General features: G+C 36.0%; 4 protein-coding genes across 6 annotated transcripts; 2 read left to right on the forward strand and 2 right to left on the reverse strand.

Annotated features, from left to right (window-relative positions):
* Nucleotides 1–1,775: 1,775 nt before the first annotated feature.
* On the forward strand, nucleotides 1,776–5,770 carry LOC122533808 (doublesex- and mab-3-related transcription factor A2-like). The gene is made up of 4 exons (XM_043663876.1): nucleotides 1,776–2,187; nucleotides 2,668–2,888; nucleotides 4,539–4,763; nucleotides 5,081–5,770. Coding segments are annotated over exons 1-4 (1,092 nt in total). The 5' UTR covers nucleotides 1,776–2,186; the 3' UTR covers nucleotides 5,726–5,770.
* Nucleotides 5,771–6,990: 1,220 nt separating this feature from the next.
* On the reverse strand, nucleotides 6,991–9,639 carry LOC122533805 (parafibromin). Its single transcript, XM_043663870.1, has 4 exons — nucleotides 9,489–9,639; nucleotides 7,851–9,118; nucleotides 7,619–7,760; nucleotides 6,991–7,541 (listed from the first exon to the last, which is right to left on the reverse strand). Exons 1-4 carry the CDS (start codon nucleotides 9,617–9,619, stop codon nucleotides 7,505–7,507), a joined length of 1,578 nt encoding a protein of 525 aa, XP_043519805.1. The 5' UTR covers nucleotides 9,620–9,639; the 3' UTR covers nucleotides 6,991–7,504.
* A 34-nt stretch (nucleotides 9,640–9,673) lies between these two features.
* On the forward strand, nucleotides 9,674–11,647 carry LOC122533807 (glucose-induced degradation protein 8 homolog). 2 transcript variants are annotated; one of them, XM_043663873.1, is made up of 4 exons: nucleotides 9,674–9,811; nucleotides 9,977–10,159; nucleotides 10,238–10,632; nucleotides 10,793–11,647. In XM_043663873.1, exons 2-4 carry the CDS (start codon nucleotides 10,039–10,041, stop codon nucleotides 10,967–10,969), a joined length of 693 nt encoding a protein of 230 aa, XP_043519808.1. In that variant the 5' UTR covers nucleotides 9,674–9,811; nucleotides 9,977–10,038; the 3' UTR covers nucleotides 10,970–11,647. The 2 variants fall into 2 exon arrangements, with proteins under 2 accessions (XP_043519808.1, XP_043519810.1); XM_043663875.1 differs by lacking the exon at nucleotides 9,674–9,811 and having other exon boundaries at nucleotides 9,884–10,159.
* On the reverse strand, nucleotides 11,565–13,199 carry LOC122533806 (nucleoporin Nup35). Of its 2 annotated transcripts, none has more exons than XM_043663871.1 (3): nucleotides 13,071–13,199; nucleotides 12,675–12,782; nucleotides 11,565–12,600 (listed from the first exon to the last, which is right to left on the reverse strand). In XM_043663871.1, exons 2-3 carry the CDS (start codon nucleotides 12,780–12,782, stop codon nucleotides 11,758–11,760), a joined length of 951 nt encoding a protein of 316 aa, XP_043519806.1. In that variant the 5' UTR covers nucleotides 13,071–13,199; the 3' UTR covers nucleotides 11,565–11,757. The 2 variants fall into 2 exon arrangements, with proteins under 2 accessions (XP_043519806.1, XP_043519807.1); XM_043663872.1 differs by having other exon boundaries at nucleotides 12,675–12,789; nucleotides 13,071–13,196.
* Between the last annotated feature and the right edge of the window lie 4,904 nt (nucleotides 13,200–18,103).

Consider the following 18,103-nt stretch of genomic DNA (forward strand, 5'->3'; position numbering starts at 1 on the left):
AATCATATCAATGATTTTACCATATCCATACTCTCAGGTTACGCCGAAAGATGTAAGAGATGAAATAATATAAAAACAAGCATACAACGTGAGAAAATGGGAAAGAAAATATAAAAATCAAAAAAGGAGAATAACTACTTGATCATATACTGCAAAGTAAAAAAAATTAAAAAAATGAAAAAAAAAAAGTAGGAGGAACTGTAAGTGTTGTAAGAAATTGTTCAAATTTGATTAACTCCCACCTTTGATCGGTCGTTAAATCGACGAAAACGAAGGAATCACATATCATGGCTGCGCGTTCCACAGTATACTCGCGGGAGTGCGTCCTAGAAAGGCACAAAGAATGTTTAATATTTAGCGAAATAAAGGAGAAGAAAAAAAAAATAAAGTAACTTAATAACATTACCGAATATCGAGAGTGATCGATTTGTTGTTGCGACGGCTCGTTTATTATTATTATTATTATTATTTATATTATTATTATTATTATTATTTACACTCCAGAACCGTTTAACCGGCTATGAATCTGTACTCGTGAAGAAAATGAAAGAAAAAAAAAGAAAAAAAAGATAAAACTGCGAATTATACAATCTTGATTCTTGGCGACGAGCTTCTTCTCTCAGCAACCAGTCTCTCCACTTCCAGTCCTGGCTCATCTCCATTCTGTACACCACTATAAGTATTTATTATTTTTTACATTTTTCTTTTCAATTTTTCAATCATACTTTTTCTCTATTTTCTTTCAGTTTCATAGTGGAAATGACATTTCTTTTTGACACAAGAGTCTCTGCTTTAATGGATATCATGGAACATATTTCATACATACTTCTAAGCAAGATTTTATGGTAAAAGAATACTATGGAAGTTAAAAGAAGATTTATTTATACAGTGATGAAGAAGAGTATTATTTTGTCCATAAATGAAAGTAAAATCAAAAAGTAGGATTATAATTGTAAGGTTGAGAATCATAGTGATCCAAGATTTTTTTTTATAAAACGGTGTTTTTTATTTGTTATTATAAAAAATTCATCACGTTTTGTCAAATAGTGAACACATATCACAGTATAGAGTAGAATTATACCTCAATCAATTGTTGAATTGAATCCAAATTCTCAAGATATTGATTTACACTACTATGATCCTTAGTCCCTCAGTTATGTTAATTGTATTATTGATTGAAAATTAAAATGATCAAGAATATGATTAGAATGATGAAAAGAGTTGGAAATGATTAAAAATATGAGTTGGAATTAATCAGAAATATAAATCAGAATTAAGTAGGAATCAAAATTGGTAGAAAATAGAATTTAGAATATTAGAAATATAGAATTATGCACCAATTTCTATTATAATTTCCAAGCATCACTTATCTTTACATTTAATATAGAATATTTGAATACTTTCTATAGAGAACATTTATGTGTACTCACATTGTTTTATCAGCTAAAATCAATCTGAATGTATGTAGTAGATATGTGTTGCAATAGGAAAATTAGTATGAATAATTATCTTAAACGTATAATCCCACTGAGCATTATTTTTAATATTAAACTTTTTTAAATTTGTAGAATCAGAAAAATAAAGAACACAAGTGCATTTAATTATATATATTTAAGATCATTCAATGTTATAAATCTACAAAATGCCCATGAAAAGTCATTATTTTCATTATTCTGATAATTGCAGTGTTAATAAGTGGTAAATACAAATTGCCCATGTATGTACAAATATTCAATTATGTTCACCACCCATTGTATACAAACTCACATTCTCGTTTTGTCACACAGAAGTAGCATCGAAGCTTTTAGATCAGCCCAACCCTGTTGGGACACTCTGTATAAAAGCTGGAGGGCACGTCGGCTGTGCAGGATGGGACATTTCGTTACTATTCGTATCCGGGAAGTATCAGCGGATCTCAGCAAAATCACGAAGGCTCTCGATGACCGAGTAGGAGTGGCAGAAGAGAATAAACATCGGCGGGCCAATCGTGAAGAAAGGGTGGTCCGGTGGATGTTTGTCTTGTTGCTCCTCCGGAGGGATGCTGGAATCGCTGCAGAGATAGGGAACATGTGCGGAGCCAATCGCGCGGCACCACGAAAACATCTAAATGTTGCCGAAGATTACAGCGAGATTTCTTTCACCCGGCTGGTCACTCAGTCGTCTATTAACAATCGCCCTGAGACTCCAGTTAGTTTGCAATTTGCACGTTCATTCGGCTACTTATTCGCGTAATAAGATCTGTTTCTTCAGACGAAAATTGGTATCCTGTTACTCTGTTATACAAACGTCACGAGGACTGTGGATTTTTGTGAATATTTATATTTCTGTAAATTGTTATTTGTCTCCTAATACTAATCGTTGAAACTGTAACTACAACTAAACTATAACATAATTAAATTCAATTACAAACTGTAACTACATTATGCAACAACTATCGCTGCAAGTAAACTATACTACAACTAAAACTGTAACTATTATCTTTGTATATTACACGCGTTCGCCTCACGTTTGAATTTTGCACAAAAATACATAGAAATCCGCAGTCTAATTGCTTCTTCTTTTTTTGTTTTTTTTTTATTGTGTAACAAAGTTTTACTTTTATTTATTCTTTCTATCGTTTCGTTCATCTGTCAGGTAATTTAAAATGATTAAATCTGTGGATACTAGTGGGTGATCAGAAGACTATGTTACGTGGAAAGAGTAAAAGTAAAGTGGAGAACGAGGAGGAAGAAGGTGAGCTGAAGCAGAGGAGGCCAAAGTGTGCTCGTTGTAGAAATCATGGCTTGATTTCTTGGCTGAGGGGCCACAAACGAGAATGTCGTTACAGAGAGTGTCTTTGTCCAAAGTGTTCTTTGATCGCGGAGAGACAAAGAGTGATGGCCGCTCAGGTAAGCATTGCCTCTAAATTTTCTTTCAATTCCAATTTCATTTATTTTATTTAATCAATTTCATTTTTATTCGACTCTTCTTATTCAAGAAGAATCGCGAAGACACCATAACACACACCATATTTATTTAAAATAATAATGTGGAGAACGTTCGCGGTTGCGCGACGCCAGTAAATAAACTTTTTAACATATCGACAATGGTTAATGAAGCGTCACGTGTTTCGCAAGTAAGTGAAAATAGAGAAGAAAAGGTGCCTCGTGTCACCTCCGATATTTATTGGAAGCAATCAGCACCCTTAGTCATTTTCTGCACGAGCAAAATATTGTTGAAAGTTCTTGACTTTTGAGAAAGAAAAAGGAGAGCCGAGGGACCTAATGACAGAGTGGTATTCAGTTTCTATTGCACTTGTGCCACTCGATCTCCTGTTCCTCCTGGCAGAAGAAAGAGAGTCGATCAAACGAGGGGGGGTGAAGAGGAATTAAATCCATTAACGCTCGGTGTTGCGTTTCATTTCTGTTTGCATAGGCATTATGACACTCGATACTTCATCCATCCTCTCGATCCGCTCGATGGAAACGTTGCCGTCAGTTTCTCAAATAAACTTGCGTGAAACATGGAAAATACTGGCCTCTGAATCAAGCTTGCTTAACTGCTACCAATCAACCGGCTAATTTGTTTGACTTCTTTCACGTTAATGACTCTACGATAACACGAAGTGTTCAAAAGTATGAAAATTGCGATGATGACACTTTCACTGTTACTGCAATTTTATTTGTCTGCTCTAGAAGAGATATATGATTTTTTCATTAGAAATATTATTGTATTTAGCTTTGTTAATAATTGGTAGGACCCATGGCTCTTCACTGTTTCCAATTAAATTAGTTAGTTATTTTGCAAATATGAAAGAAGACGATTTTTAAGTTCCACTGCAGTCATCAAAGCAAGAATTAGAACTAAGATCAATATTATTTATCCAATTAATTGTTTTGTTTTACTGATTCTCATTGAGCCTAGAAATCTTTTTGATTATTATGTGAGTTACTGTTAAAAATCCACGAATAATAATATCTACATAATCTATATACTCTATACTATATATCTGTACATTTGTGTTAATTAAATACTTGAACTTTACTTATAGCACCGAATACTATTTTTAAACAGTATAAAAAATGAAATGATCCGTAAGAGAGGATCTACAATTATTAGAATACAAATGTTTATATATTGATTAAAGAATTAGTTTCTCATAAATGCACGAACATCCGCTGTTTAATAATTATTGATCCGGAGTCTCTGGAATGAATGTTCTTGGTAATATCATCTTCTTTTTGGAAGAAGCGTAAAATCTAAAAGAGAGACACTCTGTCAGACTTCCTCAATAATCCTGATGGTGTGAAACAATATAGTGGGTGGTCCGGCTGGGAATAACACGTGCCAAATGGTCCCATATGTATCTCTATTGACATTGGCCGTTAAGAAAACACATATGCAGTATCGGCTAAGCGGCGAGTCCATTTATAAATTAGGCGCAGAGCCATGATCCGATCTGACTTCATTTTTTTCATTGCCATGTGTCAATATTCGAATTCCTGTATCTATTTTTCATGTACGTGTGAAATTAATCTCGTTTGTCTTATGATTTAAAGGTGGCCCTTAAAAGGCAACAGGCTGCCGAAGACGCCATTGCCTTGAAAATGGCGAAAGTAGCGACTGGACAGAAACTCAATCGACTTCCGCCGGGAAAAATATTTGGGATGGCAGTAACCGAGCCAAAATCAGCTGTAGACGCTAACAAAAGAGAAGATCCTGCTCCTAAAGAGAACGTAGAATCCGAAGACTCAAAGAAAGACAACCAATGTCAGGATTCTTCAGTATGTAACAGTCTAAGGATTTTTATGCATTTAGCAATTTGAAAGTATAAAGATGCATATTTTGGATAAACAATTTCTCATTTATATTTTACCATTTTAATTGTATTTATAAAAATATCAATTTGTATAAATATCTTATAGTTTAGTAACCATCTACATTTATATCAAACATTATATTGTTATATATCTAAACAAGGAGGTTCAAAACAAGTACTGATACTTGAAGCTTTATTGAGGATAAGTTGCTACTCGCTTGATCGATGTAGCATTAATATAGAGAAAATATCGGATATCTGACTGATCGATATGCTTTTTAGACGATCAACGAGAGTGCGCCGAAGTACAAGAGCCTGGTATTCAACGTGAACAATCCGGAGGAAACAAAAGAGAGCAGCGTGTCGCAAACTTCGGTGGAAACACTAGCTCGCCTCTTTCCTAACACGAAGCTCTCGGTGCTGCAACTGGTGTTGCAAAGATGCGGCCAGGACCTGTTGAAGGCTATCGAATACTTCGCCAGCGACAGTTTTGGAATCAACTCGACCGCTTACTCCTCAGCTTTTCGACCCCCGCAAAGTATCAATGAGACCAGATCCAACGAACAGATCGCCGGCACTATGCTGGCTCCAATTTACTCCAGTCTGTCCAGGAACTTGTACGGGGACGGCTACTGCTTGTTGAACATTGTTCCTGATCAGTTTCCAAAAAGTATAATAGATACCACGACCTGCACCACGTTACCCATAAAAAATACCGGGCAACACGAGCAAGAGGGAGTAGCTCTGAATGTTCAGTATAATAATTACTTCAATTCTGGCGTGCAGCAACAGTTGAGAGATCACGTGTACGCTCAGGTTACGGATCACCTTTCCCCAAGGCCCGGTTTCCTTCATTTACCGCCAGTGCTACCGGGGATCCCCTGCGTACAGCCCAATTGCGCCCAGTGTAGTTACAAATTTCCTTAAATGTTCATTTCCTGCGATTACATTTATCGAGCTACTAGACAAAAGAGAGGGGAATGAAGAGGGCACTAAAATTTCCAAACGTAGTTCCCAGTTTTCCTTTTTATTTCAATTGAAGAACTCAAAGTTGTTTAATTATCACGTAGGAAACATAACGATTCGTATAGTGAGAATTATCGTCTATCGTCCCAAGGATGGATTTAATAATTGACAAACTGCTGTTGTATTCTTTATTGACAAGAGGCTGATTAATTATGGGGACTTGAACGTGTTATTGGCGTACTTCGTGTGAAAGTCTACGTGGTCTATGGTGTTATGCCATAGGGCAGGGGAATTTCCGTAATCTTCAAAGTTCAGTGCGATCGGTCAAGTCAAGCGAAGCGTGCTCTTGATACGCATCGCTTGTCTCAATGTCGTACTCGCCTCTCTACCGACTGACCTTTGATCGTGGAGCGTGAAATAAAATCTGTTAGAGTGATATTTTTTTTTAAAGTCGCAAAAGTCGATTCTTCTACGCGGTCAGCGCATTTTAATTTGCACGTACTAATGATCTTTAATCGGTCAGTTTTCTTAGATATTTTAAACATTTATCCGAGGGACACTAAGGTCATCTTTTAAACTTGATTTATTTCATATTTTTGAAAGGTCGACTTCTCATTGTAGTCTATGTAATTGCAAAGTTTTGCAAAAATTTAATTGATTATTGAATTGATCATGATTATGAAGATTTTATTTGTTAGTTTTCGATTGTTGGTGTCTTTTATTGTTTATCTCGCTACAATGGTAATGAGGGATAAATAAGGATTTAAAGTGCTCTCAAACTTGGCCTATAACGACGTAAATAGCTCGGTTATTTATATGTTATTTATAACACGTAGCACCGAAGGGAAACCTCCCCATAAAAGAGATGCTTTTTTTTAAGGTATTTCTTCGTGAACTGGTTAGAAAGTTTCTCAAGGCGGCTATCGCGTAACTGCTAACCTAATAAGATGCCTGTAATCGAGTTAGGAAGATTCAATTGTCTGTATAAACAGTACCGATATCCTAAAGAAACTGTCGATGCCCAGAAGCGATTTACTTTGGCCCCGATTTGCTTTAGGAAGAAGAAACAGGTTAACCCTACGGGGAATTCTCCGATCCATCGTGCAGTGAATTATAAGGAACTTGACGTCGTGCCGAGAACGAATAATCTTCTTGGATTTTTCTTTCATTTACGCTTTGAGTGGTGGGAGTAAATAGTAGGTGGAAGAAAAAGACAAACACTGAGATACATGATCGACATGTACAAATCATTGTACATTTATTTGGTTCAGTAGTAAACGTTTCGGGGAATATACAATGCCATGAATTATTTAGTTTCTTTCTTATTCGTTCACTGTTCCTTGGTATATTACGGACATACGGAATATGTTGCTTCTCGTGTTCTATATTTAAGAATGTTTGTTACTTGCTTAATAATAGGCACATCAGTTTATGCTAGAGTAACCAATACCGTGTTAAGAGAGCTTCACTACGTGTACGTTACATAAGGATATTAATCTTACAATCCAAGCTGTTATGTGAACGAATCGAAAGATTAACAACGTTACGCTTGTTACACTATTTTCGATGTACGTGCTTCTTTCTCGAGTATACGTTCATTTCGGGAGAACGTAAATGAAGTAATCTTCGTTAATCACGATTTCTACCAAGCTCTCGTAGTTGGGCTTTCCGTATGTTTCAGTTGTAAATTGGCGAAGATCACGCATCCAAGTTAACAATTTCTTCTGTCTTCAACAAGACTTAAAATCGAAGGTGTGGCTTATTTTTAATCATGTGTCTGTAAAAGAATAAGATATTAGGTAAAGTAATTGGAATATTGTATTTATTTAAATATTCTACGGATGTAATACGTACTTGTCGAGATGTTCCCAGAATACCATTAACGCTGCTCGATCCAAGTGTCTCTTTGTTCGGCTCAGTTCTATCACTGTCACTGCCCAACGGGCTACATTTGCATCCAGTCTCATTTCATCATATTTTAAATGAAATGCGCAAACTGTAAACAGAAAGGAATTAACCAAATTAGATTTTACTTTCCGTACTTACAATAGAATATTATCTTAGTTATATTTTCACTTAAACATACTTTTTGAAAAAATCTCAACAGGATTGCCGTTGAAAGGATAACCCTTGAATTGCCAAGCTGGTCCCATTACGAACACTGCTACTACCCTTTCCCAGTCCGCATTTGTAAGTTTCTGTGGATTATCCACTACCCTGTATGGTACTGTGAGTCCAGCTTCCTTTCTACGTTGCAAAAGAACCTCGTTCTCCCGTTTACAACCCTGTGCCCGTTTTTCTTCATTACTAACGTATTTCAGATCCTGTAGTATGTCTTTTGCATTGTACATTGTGATCAGTGACGTATTTGCACTTGGAATGATGATGATAGGAGTTCTGCTGGGTCGCTTGTTCTGCGCAGCTTGCTGTGGTGTGAGTTTGGCGGCGGAAGTCGGCAGCAGACCAGAATTGGGAGTCGCAGAAGGATTGGTCGGTGGTTTTCTAACAGCTGGATTTGTACCTTCTGTTACAGATTTCAGAGTCATACCATGATAAGTGCCCATTGTGTCGATTTTGAATCCTTCCGTTTCTTCTTTCTGTCTGATAAATCTCTCCTGATCGTAACGATTATATACAGCCGGTTGTGGTAATGGACGCATGGGTGTGGAACGTGGTGTAACAATAGGTGTGGGTGCAGTAGGGCCTTTCTGTCTGCCCTCTTCACGAGCTTTGATACTCTGAAGGATTGCAAATATATTTTTGGCAAATGTCTTTCCACTACTCTGTAAAATAGTTGTACGTGTTCTCCACTGTCTTTCCCTGGAAACTATGTCTTTTGTGTCATCCACGCCCATTAGTATAACACGTAGGTCAGATCCCATTCCAATGTCATCATTTTCTTTAATTGTGGTACGTTTTTTAGCTAAACGTTTGGCCTTAATAGCTGCGATCTTTTCGACAGACATTGCCTCAGAGAGAGACTTGATGTTATCCACTGTGACAGAAGCTTCCTTTGGAGCATCCAGCCTAGCAGCAAGTTGCTCTTTAACCTTTTGTACGTGAGTCTCCTCGAAGCGAGGCTTTTTTGAGGTACCACTCTCCAATCCATCTTCGGCTGTTCTTTTAACTTGAGTAGGGATTTCCAAAGGGGCAGACTTATCTATGGCAGCTGACGTAGCAGTCTCACCGTTCAGATAGGCCAATAAATCTTTCCTATCTGGTCGCCGTACCACTGGTATATTCTCTGCAGCTGCTTGCCGCACGTATACAGGATGCGTAAGTTGTACATGTTTGAGTAAAAATAGTAGGCACTCTAGGGTGTAGTATTCTTTTGGCGTTCCTTCTTTGCCAGACCTACAATAAATTACAAGTTGTTATATTTATATGTTATGTATATTTATTAAATATTTCACAGAAGTTTCTCTACGTACACAATAAACATTCTACTTAATATATTAACTTAAAGAAAAGGAGAAAACAAAATATCAGTGTTACAAGTATATAACCAAGTGTATAACAAACAGAAACAAAACATACAATTTTATGCACTGTTTAAAAATCAGAGAACTACAAATAATATTCTTTTCCAGTATCGAAAACTGAATGACTTGTTCATTAATCCCTTTGTAATGTTTCGTAAACTGTTTGTTTCTGTTACAATGGAATCGCGTCTTGAGGTTAGAATTGTTGCGATGAATTTTTTAGTTGTTTACAATGTACTTACCCGTATGTTAAATAATTCGTCTTTACATTCTTCGGCCACGAGAATTCTCCGAAAATAATTTGATTTTCACGTTCGATTATTTCTTTTTTATTAACATTGTATTGCCTCAACAAACTCAGCGGATCCGCCATGGTTACAACTGCTGCACCAACTGGTGGCGGCGCGCCAAACCAAAGAATAAGTCGCCATTCACATGACGCGACGTTTTCGCATGGCAATTTTCATTGCTATTAATATCAAAAACGAAATATCGCTTTTCAACGACGGTTTCACGGAGAGTTACATTTCGAGGGTATTTGCAGAATTTGTTCGTGTATCGTGAGGTGCTTATTCCTTCTCTTCCTTTTTTTCTCCGAGTTGCGTTCGCTGGAGACGTGAATTGTTTTCAAGTAATTTTATTCGGTCTCGAAACGGCGATAAGGGATCAGCTGTTGTGTCAAACAGCCACCGATATCTCTGTTAACAAGGTAATTCGATTGGATCTGCAGGTGTACCGTGGTCTTCGATATATTTGGTCACTGTAAACATCAATGCTGATTGTCGAGGAACGATGAGCTACCCGGAGAAACAGGTTAACATAACGAAGGATGAGTGGGTCGCCAAGCTCGAGGAGAATTCTTACACGCAACGCGTCTCTATGAATAACTTGATCATGAATTATCTGGTCACAGGTAAGCTTTCCTTTTTTCTTAACTTTACATGACTTTAAGCTGTGTACTGTAACGTCGTTGATCGATTTCACTGCGTAGAGGGCTTCAAGGAAGCCGCAGAGAAGTTTCAGCAGGAATCTGGAGTGGAACCCACGGTGGATCTGAGCTCGTTGGATGATAGGATTCGTATCAGAGAGGCAATTCAAAATGGTCGTATTCAGGAGGCAACAGATCTCGTGAACCAGCTGCACCCGGAATTATTAGACAACGACAGATATCTTTACTTTCATCTGCAGCAGTTGCATCTGATCGAGTTGATTCGTTCAGGGAAAATAGAAGAAGCTCTGCAATTTGCCCAAGATAGGCTGAGCGAAGCTGGTGAATCAGATGACGTTATCTTGTGTGAATTGGAGCGTACTTTGGCTTTGTTAGCTTTTGATGAACCCCACAAAAGTCCCTACAGTGATTTACTTCATCCGACCCATAGGCAAAAGGTAATAATTGTTTGATATCATTTGTGACATTTCTTTCTCTTTTTTTTTAATAGATTGCAAAAATAGTTCTCTGTATGAATTTACATAGAGCAGTAATATTTGCTCTATAATTAATGATACCAATATTAGAAATACTTTTTTTTTGGTGAAACTATTGCAGATTGCAAGTGAATTGAATGCAGCTATATTGAAAATGGAGCATAAGGAATCAACTAGTCCACGATTGAATAACTTGCTCAAGATGATACTTTGGGCACAGGATGAATTGGAAAAGAAAAAAGTAAAATATCCAAAAATGACTGACTTGGGTAGCGCTACTATTGAGAATCCAAAATAACTGTAACCAGGCGATGTGTGGGACAATATAAATGTATTTATTAGTATAAGAAAACGATCGCGCAATTGTACTATATTAGTGATAAACATGTGAAGAGGACTTAGGAAAGGAATAGACTCGAGCATTTTAACATACTCTTGTTTAAATTAGTACTAATTATTTTCTATAAGAAACATGTATAAAATTTCAATCATACATACATATACATATATAGATGCAAATTAAGAGAGAGGAATGCACTGATTACAACAATTACGCAAGTTTTTAACATTATAAAATGAAGTCATTGTCATAAATCTCATGTGTATTATACTGATAACGCGATCAAAAAAATTTACAAGTTCATCAGCTTGTAAAAAGAAGTTTACCGATATTTTTTAAATAACACGAGTATGTTAAGAAACGGACCATTTTAACTGATATCTGTGCAATATACGTGATTCAACGTCGCAAAAGTAATTTTAACGCCTCTTAATTGTAAGCTATGTTGTATTACAGTAGAAACGATTAAATATCGATAGTAATTAGTTTAAAGTAGAAGAAGTACTAGAAAAAACATAGTTTAGATGTAACATTATGTGATAATTATTCGATGTTTGTAAAGATTTATATTTGGTACTATCGTAAAAGAACATAAATGAACATTTGAATCTTTGAATACATATATATTCCTTTCTCAGATTATTCGTGTTTATATTGCATTCAATTTTTATAAAAACATAAGGAAAATTGCAGGAACATTAAACAATATTTATCATCAATAAAACAGTATGTACAATTGTCTTCATTCACCATCCGAACATATATTCCATTGCTTTTGAAACTAGACCTGTAGATTTTTGTGGAACATTCTCAGGCGATCTTATCGACTGCGGACTAAGATTTTGATTGTAACCAGTTGCCAATGGTCTTGCATTTTGTACTCTTATTGGTGTACGCGGTGTACTGTATTCTGGCGATTGAGTAACTCTTCCTAGAGTAGACAAACACTTAATACTTCCGTTCACTTTCGAACGACTTTCTTTCTCGGATCCTAATATAACACCCTCATCTGTACAAGGAATTACGCCAATCATTATAGATCCAGACACTATATTTCCATTACACGCAAATGCCCTTTGCGCTTCCAATTCAGAAGCACATTTTAGATGTATCCAATTGCTTGTTGAGTGTGGAGCAGGATGCTTGTCCACTATACGAACTCTACTAGAGATGTGAGCCAAAACTGTAGTTATATCATTAGGTGGAAAACCAAAGACAGTCACCCATTGCAACAGACCTTGTGATTCATTTGCATTAGAACTCATTGCACCATCCCTAAATATAGAATTGTTCATGCTAGTCGTCAAACATTTCGACTGATTGCAAGTTATACTTTGATTTGTTGCTGATAAGTAGGGTGATGCATTTTCAGAAGTTTCCAGAGAATCAAACAGTCCTCTCGTTGGAGGTCCACCAGTGTGGCTTTCTGTGACTATTTGAGATGTATTAGGAGTATTAGCACTTCCAAATACTGCTTTCTGTCGATTACTACGATAGTCTGGAGTACCATAGTGAGAAAGTGGAGAGGTCAATCCACTGTGAAATTGTTTTGATATATCTTGTGGAGTCATCAAATTTATTTTAGCAGGCTGAAAATTAATAAAAACGGTTACTTGATGTATTGTGCAATATTATGCAATGTAATTAAACAAATTTTATTTACCGTTGTGCTGTCACCTAAAAGAAAATTTGGAAGATATGCAGAAGTTGCTGAACTTCCAGGACTCTGAATTGGGCTTGCAACAGGTGATCCCAATGCCATTGGTTCCATCTAAATGCTAATAAATGCAAAATTAAAATCTTACAAAATGCAACTGCATTGAACATAATACTTACAAACAAAACGAACTGTTTACATATTAGTTATTACATATTAGATTTCTTATTTTAATAAACAAGAGTATGTTTTGCACATTAGTTTTGTTTAATATTTTAAATATTAAAGTCTTTTTTTTTTAAAGGTTAACTAAGATGTGTTGAGGTTATATACACGGAATTTGTAAGTGTACACACATAAATGACGAATTAGTCAAAGTCGAAGGTAAATTTTACTACTTACTGTTTTCACTTAAACAAATTCTAAAAATCTTTTACGGTGTGTCTAAACACTTAAATATTCACAGCCGTTTAAACGTTTAATAGATATTTGAATAACGAACAATGTCCGACTTCCACCTACAGATGTCTCCTCTGTCGTGTAAAATACAGACAAAAATTATTTAATGTACATATAATATACATTTTATTGATAGAATCTTAAAGTAAAAAATAGTGTAATAAAGAGATAATTATTTTAGTATAATTCAATTTTTATTTTTTAGAACAAGCATTTTTGGCGGGAAAGAAGACACGGGAGAGGTATCACGTGGTAGACGCGCCGCCATATATATTTTGAAAGTCGCGTTGAAAGGACGGCCGCGTAACGCGTCGTTAGTTTATACGGAAATTTTACGTTTAAACTCGATGTCATTCGAAAATCAGTGACACGCGCGTTAAGTGCGTGAAATAGTGTTAGAATTTGCATACAAAAGTGAAGTGACTTGAAGATGGGACATTTTACCGGCGATTTTTCTTGCGGCGCAGGACAGGTGACGTCATGGCTTCTTCAGCTTTCCTCCAAAGAATATTTTACGCCTGTTGGTAAGTGAATCCATTCACTTTTGATATTTTCAATTCGAATATTTCGTTGTTTCGATGCTTTACGAATTTCGCTTACGAATATTGGTATTTCATCGGGAATTAGGTTAGAATTATATCACGCGTGCAGAAGGGCAAGAGACGAAACGGGAAGAGTATTATAATAGTGAATTTTAATAACGATGAAAATTATGTACATATTTACAGCTTCGTTAAACGCTTATTATGATACGACAAGTACCAGGATTTCGATATGCCTACTACGTAAGAAACACATGTTCGCTCTTTTAGCTTGTTACACAATGTCGTGTGTGCGACTCTGCAACTTTCGTTTCCCTTTCTCTTTTGTGCTTGACCATGCTCGAAATTATAATGAATAATGTTCACGAGATACGCGAGAGTTTCTTTCGGAAAACAAAAAAACAGGGAGGAAAAAAGTTGGTATATAGACAAAGCATTTGAAACTACATACATATGTATAGAGTTTGTAGCAATAACTTTTGAATTTTCGCGCGCATTAATGAACTGACGCGTACATAGAAATAACAGAGTGTAAATGATTCATCAATAGAATTTTCGCAGTAAATAACAGTAAATAGCATTAACAATGTGTAATTAATGGTCTTTCTTATAAAATTGCCGGATGTAGGAAGACAATAATTAAAACAATTATTTAATACGGATGTTTATTTCTTTTTTTTTTTCATAACCTTAGTCATCGATATTATCGGAACAATTTAAAGAAATTACGAAATTTCGAAGAAACTTTATCAGTTAATTTAAAACGTTAAGTTTGTTGTCTGGCAATTTTACAAAAAAGATTAATTTTTAAAACAGAACGAATGTGCGATTCTCATTGGCTGTTTCCGGCCCCTGAGCTAACATCTTGAAATTTGTATAAATATACGAAAGCGAGGATATTTTTCATTAAAACATCGATGTAACACACTTCTAACAATAAGTATAATTTCCCCCTTTAAGACATTGCCATATGGCGTGTATTTTCAAACTGTTCTCAATTCCTCTTGTTTGCGCGGGAAAACTTGAAATGTGATGAAGTCGCAAGACCATCGAATGTAAAAATCTAGGTAAAAATATATAGTCCTGAAGTATCAGAGCTGAGATTACGTTGTATGAGATGCACCGTTTATATCAGTGCTGGGTATTTTGTGTTTCAACAATTGAAGTTTCATTGAATACTGAAATTTGTTGAAAAAAAATTGTGGATACATAGATTTACATTGAACATTTTTACATTTCTGTTATTTAAAACATTAAAACTAATGGCAGAATAAATCAGTATCACTTTAGTGAAAATAATAATTACCCAGCATTTGTTTGTGAAGCTAGTTATTAAATTCATGATTGCTTTCCACTGCATTTGTACAAACACAATAGCAAGATTTTGAGATGGAAAAGAATGTGATCTATGTGGAGATCTGTTTTTTTTTCTTTGTTTGAATATATAAAAAATGATATACAGTAAAAGTAGAAGTACTCTTATAAAATTGTAGTAAAAATAATATTGTATCAACGTATGGAAAAACAATGAGAACTTTCTTGTTACTTATTAAAAAGATCTTTGGACGATCTGTGTAATATATGTATATATGCATACGGAGAGACGGATTTATGCTTCCTTTGGTTTTTTTTTTTAGTCATTTGTTCTCTGTTCTGTTCTCTTTTTATCATGTTTTAATTCCTTTTTCTCTCTCTTTGGTAATTCCATGGATATGTTTTAAACAAGATCTTTTCTTCACGCGAGAATACATTTAGAGCCTAGAACATATTTTGGTTTATTACTAGCGACAGATCTGGAAATGTTTAAAAAATTAAATTAATCATTGTTTTTTTTATAATTCTTTTTTTTTTTTTTTTTTTTTTTNTTTTTTTTTTGCCTTTTTTTTCCTTCTCCTCTTTTTCTTCTCGTACTTTACTTTTTTTTTTTTTTTCGTTTTACTTGCGTTATTATTTATACGTGTATTTTCTTTTTTCGTTTTACATCGCTGTCGAGGGGAGGACGGATAAATCTTGATCACGAAAGAGGCTCGATCGAATATGGCTCTTGTGAGAAAGAAAAGAAGAACTCTTTCGCGGGCTCTTTCGGGGTTGAAAAGAATTTTCGTGTCGGGAGGGAATCGAAATGTCAAGGATAAGTGGAACGGCGTTTCGTGCCGCGTAGAAAATCGCCAGATATAAAAAGAAAGGTGTTTAAGTCGTTACTCTCGAACGTGTCGCCGTCGTACCGAGCTGTCGATCATCGAACACGCTGAGAAAGAAGAGAAAAGAAAAAAGAAAGAAAGACAGTGGAATGTAATTAACCATTAACCGAGTGTCGAATCAATCCGCAGAACTTTGTTTCGTTTTCTTCTCTTCTGTTCGTGAACGAAAAAAAAAAAAGAAAAAAAAAAGAAAGAAAGTGTAAAGTGAGCCGTATTTGCGTGAACATAGTGTGTGTAACAAGTAGCGTAGTCTAAGTTTTAACAAAATTAACAAAGTTAAAGTTCAATCTCGTTGTCGTGTGAGGCTCTAGAACGAAACACAAGGACAAAAAATTCTGGCGGTGAACGTGGTTTGTGTTCGAGAAGGTGTGTGTATGTGTGTATGTGTGTGTGTGTGTGTGTGGCAAGATCTATCCGTCCGATTTCTACACCGCGGTTTTGTCATTTTGTTAGTTCACGCGCGATATGATTTCTCTGATACGAGGTGAACCGAATGAACGGGCACAGAGGAAATTTAATCGTTGGGCTAACTAGACCAAGCATTACCCGCATACCGCCATGGTTGATCCCTTCAGGGTAAAGGAAATGAAACGCGCGGGATTATCATTGACTTTCGACTTTCAACCTGTTCCAAATATACCCAATTGACCGTTTCGTCTCAGAAACATTTTTTTTATCTTCTTTTCTCTTTTTTTTTTTCTTTTTTTTTGGGGGGGGGGGGAATTTTCATTCTGGATTGTGGGGATAAGAGGGGGATTTCCGCTTCACTGCGAAACCTGAAACGAAAACGATCTTTCACCATGTTTCACGTTAGTGGTTAGCGAGCAAATGTCGATCTCTCTATACAAACGGCAAACAGAGTAAACGAACACGACGATATTCCGTGTGGTTACACTCCACACAAGCTGCAGGTATCACGCTTTCGACAAAAACGTTCAAGCTTCTCTCACTAGCTGCGAAAGCTGTTTAAAGAGCTTATAAGCTTATAAACCAAAGGTAACGTGGTTACGGAAACTGAAAATCAGCTCGTACGAGATGTTATTACTCTGCAATTGATACGATTTGCCAAAAACTATCAGCAAAAGTGTGTTTTTTCTCCTTCTTTTTCTTCTTTTTCTTTTTTCTTTTTATTTTTATTTTTACAGCGCAAGGAAAAGGTCTCAAGTCCGAATCGTCGTTGTTTCGTATCGCAAGATCCAATTTGTCCAATCAAAGCGACGAGTATCAAAGACTCGTGCGACACGAGCGAGAGGCATATAAATTACGCATGTAATGTATGTATATATATATATATATATATGTGTGTGTATGGTATATAATGTATAATTTGAAAAGACTCGCGACGACACGACGGTGCGGGGAACAAGAGCACAGAGGGGAAAGAATGGCGTCGGTGGGGGCGTTAGTAATATAGTCAGGTCACTGAGAAAAACTGAAGACCTCACCCTAAAAGCAAACCACGGCGGGCTCGGTTATAAAGCGAGACAGGAACCAAGGTTGCCAATATGCACTTTCTAGAGGGCTATATAATTAATCTAGATAGGTATATTCACATCTAAATATATGTAATATATATATATATATGTATATGTATTAATGTACAAACATATATAGATATCTGTATATACACACGTAAAGAGAGAGAAAGACAATATGTGTACATACAAGAGATGTATCTACGCCAGCTAGAAAGAAAGATAGAAACAGAAAACGAACGTTTTTTTCCTTTCTTTTTTTCTTTTGTTTTATAGGTCCGCTACGTCACATGCAGAGTTTGTTCTTTCTGTTACATTTTTTTTCGTTTGCTCCTTCGATCGGTAATTAACGATCACGCGTACGCATTCTCACGCTCGCTCAATTGAGAAACCGATCGGTTTCTTAATTTTTCGTTTTCTTTTCTTTTCTTCGGTCAGTCGTGCCGATCTCCTTTTTCTCGTTTGTTAGTCGGACCCTACGGCACGCGTGGAATCAAGCGTGAACGAAAATTCACGAGAATACGTCGCGATCTTCCATAGAGTAGAGACAAAAGCATCCTACCGTAGTAGTGTCATTCGGGTTTGATGCAGTGCAAGAAACGAGTCAGGCATCGAAAAGAAACGAGAGAAAGAAAAAAGAAAGGAAAGAAAAAGAAACAGCAACGTCACATCGATGTGCACGGCGCATGCATTGCAACTTACCTGCGGTGATTATTATTATTTTTTGTTCTTTTTTTTTTTTTTTTTTTTTTTTTTTT

Source organism: Frieseomelitta varia, unplaced genomic scaffold, assembly GCF_011392965.1.
Source record: "Frieseomelitta varia isolate USP_RPSP 00005682 unplaced genomic scaffold, Fvar_1.2 scaffold_555, whole genome shotgun sequence".
NCBI classification, from domain to species: Eukaryota; Metazoa; Arthropoda; class Insecta; order Hymenoptera; family Apidae; genus Frieseomelitta; species Frieseomelitta varia.